This window comes from Aegilops tauschii, chromosome 4 (genome assembly GCF_002575655.3).
Source record: "Aegilops tauschii subsp. strangulata cultivar AL8/78 chromosome 4, Aet v6.0, whole genome shotgun sequence".
Classification (NCBI taxonomy): domain Eukaryota; kingdom Viridiplantae; phylum Streptophyta; class Magnoliopsida; order Poales; family Poaceae; genus Aegilops; species Aegilops tauschii.
Window position 1 is genome coordinate 315,012,076 of NC_053038.3, and position 10,585 is coordinate 315,022,660.

The following is a 10,585-nucleotide window of genomic DNA, read 5'->3' on the forward strand; positions in this document are numbered from 1 at the left end:
GTCTAGATTGGTTTTTCGTGGCTACAGAGGCTTGCGGTGGCGGAACTTCTGATCTAGGGTTACCCCGAGGGTTTTTGGAATATTTCGGAATTTGTAGGGCGAAGAGGCGGTGAAGGAGACCACCGAGGTGGGCACAACCCACCAGGGCGCGCCTGGGGGCCCAGGCGCGCCCTGGTGGGTTGTGCTCTCCTCGGAGCTCCCCTTTGGTACTTCTTTGGCCCACCAGGTGTCTTCTGGTCCAGAAAAAATCTTCAAAAAGTTTCGCTGCGTTTGGACTCCGTTTGGTATTGATTTTCTATGATTAAAAAACAAGCAAAAAACAACAACTGGCACTGGGCACTATGTCAATAGGTTAGTCCCAAAAAATGATATAAAGTTGCTATAAAATGATTGTAAAACATCCAAGAATGATAATATAACGGCATGAATACTTCATAAATTATAGATACGTTGGAGACGTATCACGATGGAACGCTGTGGTGCGTGGAGGACAGAGCTTGGTGGCAATGGGGCATGTGGGCACTATGGAGCCTGGGTGCAAAGAAGAAGATGGTGTGAGGGGAAAGGGAGCGTAAAGCTCTCCCTCGTATCACATCCTGCCTTTTATAAGGAGTGGGGAAACTGGAATGGCAACAACTTAATACCCCCATGCAAACAGCAAATCTCTCTGTATTCCCACGATTAATGTGTTAATGGTGCGCGAAGATCGAGGGGTTGGCATTAACCCTCATGTGGAGATCGAGGTGCACACCCTTCCTCGATGGGGCATGGCATGTGTGGGCCCTTGACCCATTCCCGCGCGTCATGTTTACCGTCAAGTCAAGTATGACACGTGGCCAAGTGGGCCCATGGATAAGACTGGCATGACTTGTCAGAGCCAGGTAAGAGGACTTTCGAGATGCTATGCGGGAACTTGTCCCGCCAAGCGACGAGCAGGCGTGAAGCCTTCCTGGCATGCAACTCGGATCTCTCCTTTCATCATTTCAAATCCGAGGTGGTTCACGTCACCTCGGAAGCAGCTCGGGAGATGGAGCTCGGCTACCTGAAGACACTGTTGGGGGAGGGGGCATTTCATTGAACATGTCTCAAGACCAGTGACCGAGGGCCATGTGCAGCTTAGAAGGACCAAGATGCAACCTACTTGAAGACCGGTTCTAGGGGCTACTGACGGCGTCCCGGATAAGGGGCCTCTCATGTCGACGATTCTTGACATGGTGGTCGGGCTGAGGACCCCTTTGTCAGTTTCGTCCTGATCACTTCGGGCGGTCCATGGCGGTATACGCAATGACTTCGGAGGACTTCGCATAAAAGACAAGAAGACAGAGTCGTGCAGGATTCTACCCCCCTCCCCCCGACGTGGCTGACCTATTTGTGTAAACTCTAAGACCCATGGTATTGCTATATAAGCCAGGGGGCGGGCTCGTCGTGAAGAACAATCTCAATCTCTGGGTACTTTTACTTTGTATACATCCCAACGAAATAAAGCAATGAGCAGGATGCTGGTCGTGAAAAAAGCCCAAACCTGGGTAAAACCCTTGTTTTGCCGGCAGGCGTCCTGGTTGAGAAGTGCGCCGGACTGGTGGGTGCCCCATACCCGGCAGGCGTCCTGGTTGGGACCTCAGGTATTAGATATTAGGTTTGGCTGCGAGGTCTGTTTGGTATTAGGCCCAGACTATTAGCATCCCTTCATCAACTGGATAGGAGTAGCGACAGATGTTGTCTAGACGGTGGCTTTACTATTACTGTTGTATCACTTTGTAAGATCTTATATGAATAATTAATAAAGTGGCTGCATGCATCGTCCAGATGCAGAGGCCGGGGGTCCTCCTCTTTTTCTAAAAAAAGACCCTTGTTTTGCTACCATTTCGCCAAGTCCCTTAGTTAGGGTACCCTACCGAAGGATCTGCCGGATTTAGTTTCGACAGCGGTATAATTTAAGGATTTTCTTAAATTGGTTCAATTCTGTCACAAACGTAAATCATGAGGGTAAACAATGGAATTAACTCTTCTAATAATGGTGTTTTGATGTGATACATCATTCGTTGGATCTATGAACGGATAGGATAGGATTTCTAGAATTCACGCGACCCGTGGTTTTTATTAGTGGAGATACGCTGTGGATGCTGGTTGATGCACCGGTGGAGACAAATATATTTCAGCTGGCAGCGGGAGGTCGGAGGCTTACAATGCAGTGGTATCGAGCTTTATCCCCGGCCAGACAACGTTTACGTGATTGGAGCAAATACAGCCGAGTCAACCAGTAAGATCTCCACGTTGGCAAAATCCAGAAAAACGACGTCAGTGTCTCCCTAACGCTTGGCTTCATCTGATCACATTCCGACGGGCCACCACCATCTAGAACTACGGGTCCACATCTCAAGAGGAAGCTAAAGTCACCCCTCAAAAAAAAGAGGAAGCTAAAGTCGAGATCGACCAGTCGACAACAACTTGACGATAATTAAGGAGTAAGATAAGATTATCACTTGAAAAAAAAAGATTAATTGGAGGTGGTGTAGTAATTGAGTAGCGGGCAAGAATAGATGACGCTTCCCCTGGGCGACGGGCTCATGACGCCTCACGCGTCGCGCCCGTGACTTCGTCCATGTCTTCGAGAAGCCCACGCCGCCACGTTACACGTATCCCTCCCTCCCTCGGCAGTATATAATCACCGCCGTGTGCAAAATATAGAACCAGCAAGCCAAAGCTTTACACAGCCTCCATTGAAGTGCAAGAAGCAAAGCCTTAGCTTACACGTCCATCAAACACCTCAGTTCGCTACAGCTTGGAGAGATGAACACGTTGTGCGCCAAGCCCATGGGGTTCTCGGATGGCGTGAAGTGCCAGGGGCGGGCGAGGGTGAGGGTGTCGGCCCTGGCGGCGGCGCCGGAGAGGGCGACGATGTACGACGTGCTGGCGGTGGGGAAGGCGGCGGGGCCGGAGGAGATCAAGGCGGCGTACAGGCGCGCCGCGCGGCGGTGGCACCCGGACGCGTGCCCGGGCGGCGCCGACCGGTTCATGAGGGCGCGAGAGGCCTACGAGGTGCTCTCCGACCCCGAGCGCAGGCGGGGCTACGACATCCAGCTGCGCTGTGGCGCGGGCGCGGGCGCCGCCGGGTCCCGCCCCGCGCCGCGCGCGGGCTTCGCCGACTGGGAAGCACAGCTGGCCGGGCTGCAGTGGCGGATGGCGGACACGCGAGGCGAAACGTGGGGGAGCAGGATGCGCCGCGGCGCCGCGCAGCCGCGCAGCCGACATCGTTCTAATTTCTAAACCGCAGCGCCGGCTCGTGCTCTGTGTTTTCTACTGTAGTACAGTATATTCTACGTAGTTTCGCCTTGTTCTCTCCTTCCATTCCGTTTTACGCGGTGGGATTCAGTTGGTGATGAAACTGTATAGTGTAGTACAGACAGTGTACAAAAGTACGGTAGTTTTTTTCTTTGAGAAAAAAGTACGGTAACTATTCCGATGCTTATTACTCCTACTTAGTCGTCATGACCTTCTAAGTCGAAAAGCCGAAAAGACAAACGCAAATGTCTTGTTCCGCGCTAAGAAAGTGGGTCACTAAACCACCCCTTTTACGCATTCTAGTTCTAGAATACTACTCCCTGGGTAAACAAAAGCAAATGTTACACTGAAGAAAGAAAAAAGCAAATGTGGGACAACTAAAATTTCTTCCGGTAAGCATCAAAAAAGACTTCCTTGGAAGTGACAAATACGACAACCTTTGAAACAGAGTCCTCCTATGGCAAATCATGCGACATTCTAGAGCATCGACCAAGAAACGTTATGTATATATATAATATAATGGTGGAAGATTGGTCTATCAAACGTCACGTCTAGGAATAACTTTTCCAATGACGTTCTATGAATGGAGCAATAGGGCAAATTTGACAAATTTGACCTATAGTCGAAATCAAATCACAGAATGAACTGTCCGTGAAACTATTTCACGCGGCTGACCCTTGGCGCCTAACTCTCAGGCGCTGCACTAGTGCAACGCCCAGGAGCTAGGCGCTGCACTAGTGCAATGCCCAGGAGCCAGGCGCTACACTGTGTAGTGTGGCGCCTAGCTATCAGGCGCTGCACGCTGACTTGGGCACATATGGGTGCGACGCTGGCCGTGTAGCGCCTATCTGTGAGGCGTTGCACAGTAGGGTGTAGCGCCGGCGTGGCGGGCGCTACACAAAAGGGTCAAGGGAGTGAAATAGTTTCGTAACCAGTTCATTCTGTGAAATGATTTCGTCCCGAGATCAAAATTGTCAAATTTGCCGAGCAATAGCAGGATATGTTACGCTTTGGGCTCAACATCTACTAACGTTAGCATCACCGCTGTCATCCCCATCACCACCTGTCATCCACTGCCATCGTCGTCACAGCCACCAGCAAGGGTTCCCAAACTCCAAGAGGCAAGGGGCACAAAATGTGCACTGTCAGCCAAACCCAAGGAACAGTATCCGAGTCTCCGCAGAGTGGCCTTCACGAGCTCCCTATCTGTATCTGGTACATACAAGTTCAGTGAACCCAAGGAACAGGTCAACAGGTGCTACTCGCTCTTTTCACACAAGTCCCAAGCAGCACAAAGCCATGTAGATTTCCAAGCCGAATCCTTTCTCTATGCAAAAGGATTGCCAGTAGATACAGTGCTCAATGTTATGTTCCTGAAACAACAGGTTTAGTTTTAGCACAAAGATGGAGTTGACGCTAGAGCTTGTTTGGTTTGCTGCCTAATTTTGTCAAGCCAGAGTTCTGGAAATGGCTACAGATTTGGCCTTCAATTAGTTTGGAGCCAATGCGACCGCAAGGCTGCCACCGGAACTTTGGCATTGCCATTTTTGTTGGCTCTTTTGTCTTGATAAGAAACTAACAACCTTGCCTACTTTTGGCTTGGCAATTGGCAGCAAACCGAACAACCCCAATGCGGTAGCAAACCGAACAAACAGTTGGTAAGGCCGACTATGCCAAGGCAGAGCATATTACCTCAACGGAGAGTTCGGGGCCTGCTCGACAAGACATGTTAGTCCACCTGAATTAGTTGTTACAGTCAGATGAACTTCACGTACGCAGTAAATTAGGCAAACCATATAAAGATTCTACCAGTAAAGCTCACCATGTGATCCAGACGGAACATAGGTAGAAGTATTGTTGGAGAACCATGATTCAGGCAAGCCATCAAGAAAAGAAATTGGTAAATTAGGCAAAGCAGCTTGCAGCGTGCTCATGTCCATGAACTGCAAATGAAGTGTAATTCAGAAAATTGCTGGCAAGCACCAGGAAGCTGGCAATGACAAGGACTAGAACTGTAAGCAAAGATAAATATATTTTCTATAATATCATGCACAAAAGACAGTTCATACTCAATGCATAGACATAGTTTCTAGTTCTTAGTACAAAATCACAAGTAAAGTGGTCTCAAATCTTCAAGGAATGCAATTTAATTTTACAAACACATGCCATCTTTTGAAGACCAAACCATGTTCAAATTCAAATATTCTTGTTACCAATGTCATCCTACTTCATGCCCATGGCTGTGGCACCACCGCAACCTCGCCACATCCCAACCATCGATCCACGGCCAAGAACCACTAAGTAAACTTGGTGCACTCGGACTGGTTGAGGTGGTGATTGGTGGTGCCACGAGTGGTGATGCGGATCCAATTCCAAAGATAGGAAATTTGGCTGATTTCCCAGAAAGGATTCAGCTTCTTTTAAAAAAAAATCTACTCATGTAGTATAATAGTAATCTAGATTATTTTAATTTGTTAAAAAAAATGAAGGAATAGCCGTAACAAATTTATGTATGACAGGTTATTTGGGTAAGATAAAGATCCGAAAACTGGCCATAGGGCACTGGCTTGTCCCTGCTATAGGAGAGGCTTGACCATCCACAAATCTTTTTATTTAATTGGATTCTACTTGATTTAAAAGACAATCATATCCCACATGAATACTTACAATTCTTTCTACCTCTAGGTATATTTTATCATACAACTTTTCGAATAGACATGCACATGCAGTGGCATGCTTTATTGGACCATTTTCAGTTTAAATTTTTTCAACCAGTTACAAAGACCCAATAGTTTAGGTAAATCTGTTTGTCAAAAGGCATTAACCACAAAATGAAGCATCATCAACTACTTAGAAAGCAGGGATCATAGAAAATCGACAACATTATGTTCACTTCTTTAAGCCTTCTGGTAGCATGAAGTACAGATAAGGCAAAGAAGAAATGGAATACCAGATTAGTAGCCTCTGAATCAGTACCAAAGGGGAGATCAAATGGATTTAGCACAATCTGATCAGCAAAGGGTTTTCCCTGTACATGATCAAATCACATCAGAGAGCAATGGTATAGAAGAAGAAAAATATTCTTAAATGGTTTATGAAATAGAGAAGCCATACCGAAGGAACATCAGATATTGGAGATGGCTCTAGGAAAGGAGCAAATGATGCACTTAGAGCTAATTCATCCATGAACACATTATGGCAATCATCACCATGAGATTTCTACAGAGAATAACAGTTATGATGCTGTGTTATTTATGAACCACATGCAAAATTTAACAGGGAAAAAGGCTACCTTTGAACTAATAGGGCAACTAAAAGGATTGTTGGTAACATTGACTACATTTGTGAGCTCATTACTTAGTGGCTCAGCACCAGAGTGATCATTAGAGATGATCCCAGTTGCATCATCAAATGAATGCCATAACTGCAAATACACAACAAGGAGGAAATGACTTGAAGCTCTGGAAAGGCAGTTAAAACACATAATCAATAGAAGAATGGCACCATAACATCCAGAAGTAACTTTATTATTATATTTCATGATTCCCAACCTGAGAACTTATCCTATCCATTGGTTCTATTACACTCCAACAATTTTAAAGTCATGAATGAGATATCTTTCAGTTTGTTGGGAACTGCTGCTACCAGCAGTGACATCACAAACAATTAAAAATCCAAGGCTAGCAAATAAACAATAATAGCTTTTACATAATTTGGAGCACAATGAAGACAAAAAAAAACCCAGTAACCAAACAGTAAACCACCCTTTTCTGAAAGTGCAAATTAACTGCACACATTAAAAGAGATGCAACAGTACAATTACATAATACCTCGCCTGATAATTATTTGCCTCTTTACTCTTTAGGTTTTTACAAGTTAGAAGTCATTAGTGATAGATCTCCTGGCAGATTTTTAGTGCAAGTGCCATCATAAATGCTCCAACATTGAGCAAATTCAAAATATTAACTTTCTTAAGATGTAAAGCATGGCAAGGCTAATTCCACAGTAGAACACTGGAACTCATAGTACAATCATTCCTTTTGAGTTCACACATGTCACAAAATTGTAAAAGCTTGTACCATTCACAAAGTTAATTACCCTATATTATTTGCATGCACCTGTTGCCATGAACAAATAGAAACATAGAGAACTCCTAGAGCAACGCAAATATTCCTTACCTGAGAGCAACTTGTATCAAGAGATGTAGCACCAGACTGATTGCTGATTGAAACTTCGTGCTTGGAAGTCGGGAACAATGTTGGTCTATCACTTGTTTCGAACGAAAACAAATCACGACCCAGAATCTGTTTATGATTACCTACGTCAGCTACAGGAGAGGGACCAGTGACTCCAGGCTGTTTATCCTTTGGGGGCGTGTCAAATGTAGCCCACCCAGCATTGCCCATTGATGGAGCTTCCAGTGGCATTTTATCAGCAGATGAAGCTGTATGAGGCATATTTGCAAACAAATCTACAGATGGATGAGCTTCCAGTGGTATTTTATCAGCAGATGAAGCTGTATGAGGCATATTTGCAAATAAATCTACAGATGGATAGCCAGTTACAGGTTGTTGCTGCAAATTTGGCTGACTGTAGAGATCCTCCTTTGTGCCATTTACAGCAGCAGAAAAGGCTACAAAACTTGGAGCTGCAGAATTGTTGGATTGCTGAGTTCGGTGAACATTCTCAAAATCAAAAAACAAATCAGCTAAGCTTGAGTTGCCTGACTTAAGCGATGTGGAATCTATGTTCCCTGTTGATGCAGTTCTCTGCAGAAAAATAATTAAATTTGTTAAGCGATTTTATGAGATGCAGCAAGAAAGGAAAGAGGATAAATTTCAAAATCAATCACCTGGGATTGCGTGATGCCATTACAACTCAGCATATTTGATTGATTTTGTTGGACAGGAGGGCTTAAACACCCATCATCGAAGAAATCAGGTGATTTGGGTGCTGTTCCAAAGGTACCACTCATGCTTGACCCTGAGCAGTCAGAAGTTGTCGGTCCACGACTCTCATTTGCAAATTGGTCCTCGGACATTCTCTCTTGCAGGCTATGTGAACGATAAGAAAATCCAGGCATCTTCCCATCATGCCCTCGGTCTGAACTAGGTTTCCTACTTAGCATTGCAGGTTGCTTGCGATTGTGCCTTTCTTCATATTGGTAGTCATTAGGTGGGCTCTGAGAAAATGAATGATAGGAACTAGCCCTTCTATGTTCCTCTTCATGGGATTTCTGAATCTGTATAGATGGAATAGAGTATAGTTCAGCAAGACGCAATGTTCTCAGATATTGTAGGAAAATAAAAACCATCATTGCAGCATATATGTAGGAAAGTCAACTGGAAGAAATCAGTCCTTTAAAGGAGAAACGATAGATGCACTTTAAGCCACCTGAATGAGTATTCACTAACATCTATGTATACTGCAGCGGTTGTGCTAAAGCTTATCACAGGTAAAGTTCCAGACTGACGAAGATAGGTTTCAAGTAGTCAAACAGCTGATGTCGAGAATTTAACTAATTGTACCTGTATATCTCTTGGAGGCCTTTCGGACAAACTTACACCAGCATATCTTCTCTCCACATAAACAGCATTTATGAATTCTCTAAGGCTTTCAGTGTTACTGTGACAAAACAAAATAGTCACATCATGTACCATATCCCGCTAAATAACAAACCAAAGAATGTATACACGGAAATGAGTTGATGAAGTTATGTACCTGCTATCAGGTACCCTCATTTGCTGGGTATCGAAATCCTTCAACAATAATTCTCTGGCTCGCTGTATCATTCAGTTTAAGTGTTAGGATATGAACCAAAAGGGAATTCCCAGACACCAACCAACAAACAAGCAACCAACTGGATGGATGACTTTACCTGGTTCCCACCCTTTTGAAGGGCCTCAACCTCTTGCACGGTGAACTTGGACATAGACACCGATTTTACTCGGTGCGTGAACTCACGGCTACAAGTGCATAGATGGTTCCAGTGTGTTAGAATAACAGAGGTCAGCAGACTATTAGCATATGCAAGACTAGAATGACTAGAATTGGAACATTCACACACAATGGATAAGTTGTATAGAGCGTGCCAATAATTGGCCATAATATGTCACCATCAGTAGAACCTCCCAAGCAGTAAACTGACACACGGTTCAACAGTAGAAGTAAAATTGATCGCTGGATCGCGCTGGCTAGGCTTTCCAATTCCCCAAAGTTGAAGAAACGATAGATCACCCGGGGACGGAATCGATAAACACTCACTGGATGCCGCTGCAGGAGATGCAGATGAATGTCCAGAAGCTCGTGCAGACGTACTGCGGCCCCTGCATCAGACGACACCACACAAAAACAGGGCCGTCAGTAAACACCAGACAAGATCGGGAGCATCAGCAAGCGATGCAAACCAGAACCAAACCGCGGATCACGCGAGCGCGCGCGACTGGAGTAGAAATAAGAAGCCCTTACGATGGCGTTGCAGTTGATGCATCTGCGGTTGGGCGGCAGCTTGAGGAGGCCCCTCACGATCCGCTCGTTCCTCTCCTCCTCCTTCCTGGACGCAGCCGCCATCACTGAGAACTCAACCCCAATCGAGCCTGGAACCCGTCGGCGTCGAGGGCTCGAGGCGACTCGGCTTGATCAGGGAGCGCGGAGGAGAGAGCGCCCGGCGCTTCGAATTAGGGGAGCGGCGAGGAGAGGACCTGGTGGTTGTGCGTGGGCCGGCCTGTGTGTGTGTGGATGGATGCGGTAGGGGAGGCCGTTGGAGGAAAATAACCGGTAGCTGCAACGGCTTTAATTTTTAAAACATGATCAGTTTGGTGCTGCTTAATGGAAGCACACAGCAAGAAAAGGGAAAAACAGAGGAAAGACGTTATCCAATCTGATGATCTGGTTTTGCCTTGCGACGCGGACAGCACGTGCCTCCGGCCGATGAAGCTGTGTGCAGTCTGCTCGAACGATGAAGCCGATGAACGGTGAAAAGACAGACTGGGGACCCTCACACTACTGGTCTAGGCGAACGGCCGGTGGTGGTTGCTCAACAGCTTACAGCTAATACCAATTGCTGGTCACTTGTTTGGCAGGAGAGACTGTAGGGACACATGGATGGGCGTTGGTGTTGTTGGATTCGAAGTGTCGTACAGCCAGGGTCAGATCATTTTCACAACAACCGGAGACACAGAGCATGGTCCATTGCATTGCATGCAGTACTAGAGGGAGCAACTACTATAGAATCTGAGTCTATGATGCAAAAATAGAAAAAATAGATCTGTACCATAGGATGGGTAGATTGATGGCCCAGATT

General features: G+C 46.0%; 2 protein-coding genes across 3 annotated transcripts; one reads left to right on the forward strand and one right to left on the reverse strand.

Moving 5' to 3' along the window:
- The first annotated feature begins 2,814 nt into the window (after positions 1-2,814).
- LOC109783899 (chaperone protein dnaJ 20, chloroplastic) lies at positions 2,815-3,267 on the forward strand. The gene has a single exon (XM_020342480.2). It carries the CDS (start codon positions 2,815-2,817, stop codon positions 3,265-3,267), a length of 453 nt encoding a protein of 150 aa, XP_020198069.2.
- Positions 3,268-3,769: 502 nt separating this feature from the next.
- LOC109783912 (probable ADP-ribosylation factor GTPase-activating protein AGD14) lies at positions 3,770-10,258 on the reverse strand. 2 transcript variants are annotated; one of them, XM_020342496.4, is made up of 13 exons: positions 9,751-10,258; positions 9,547-9,608; positions 9,161-9,248; positions 9,004-9,065; positions 8,811-8,907; positions 8,135-8,524; positions 7,461-8,051; positions 6,575-6,706; positions 6,397-6,501; positions 6,233-6,310; positions 5,105-5,225; positions 4,975-5,020; positions 3,770-4,655 (listed from the first exon to the last, which is right to left on the reverse strand). In XM_020342496.4, exons 1-13 carry the CDS (start codon positions 9,850-9,852, stop codon positions 4,610-4,612), a joined length of 1,920 nt encoding a protein of 639 aa, XP_020198085.1. In that variant the 5' UTR covers positions 9,853-10,258; the 3' UTR covers positions 3,770-4,609. The 2 variants fall into 2 exon arrangements, with proteins under 2 accessions (XP_020198085.1, XP_040243127.1); XM_040387193.3 differs by having other exon boundaries at positions 4,203-4,655; positions 4,975-4,994; positions 9,751-10,035.
- Positions 10,259-10,585: the final 327 nt, after the last annotated feature.

Bases quoted from the DNA above. Each gene is read 5' to 3' on its own strand.
- LOC109783899 (XM_020342480.2), top strand. From the start codon at position 2,815: ATGGGGTTCTCGGATGGCGTGAAGTGCCAGGGGCGGGCGAGGGTGAGG.
- LOC109783912 (XM_040387193.3), bottom strand. From the start codon at position 9,852: ATGGCGGCTGCGTCCAGGAAGGAGGAGGAGAGGAACGAGCGGATCGTG. The intron at 9,609-9,750 runs GTAAGGGCTTCT...CGTCTGATGCAG, and splicing joins GCATCAACTGCAACGCCATC to GGGCCGCAGTACGTCTGCAC. The intron at 6,707-7,460 runs GTAAGGAATATT...GTGTATTTGCAG, and splicing joins TTGATACAAGTTGCTCTCAG to TTATGGCATTCATTTGATGA.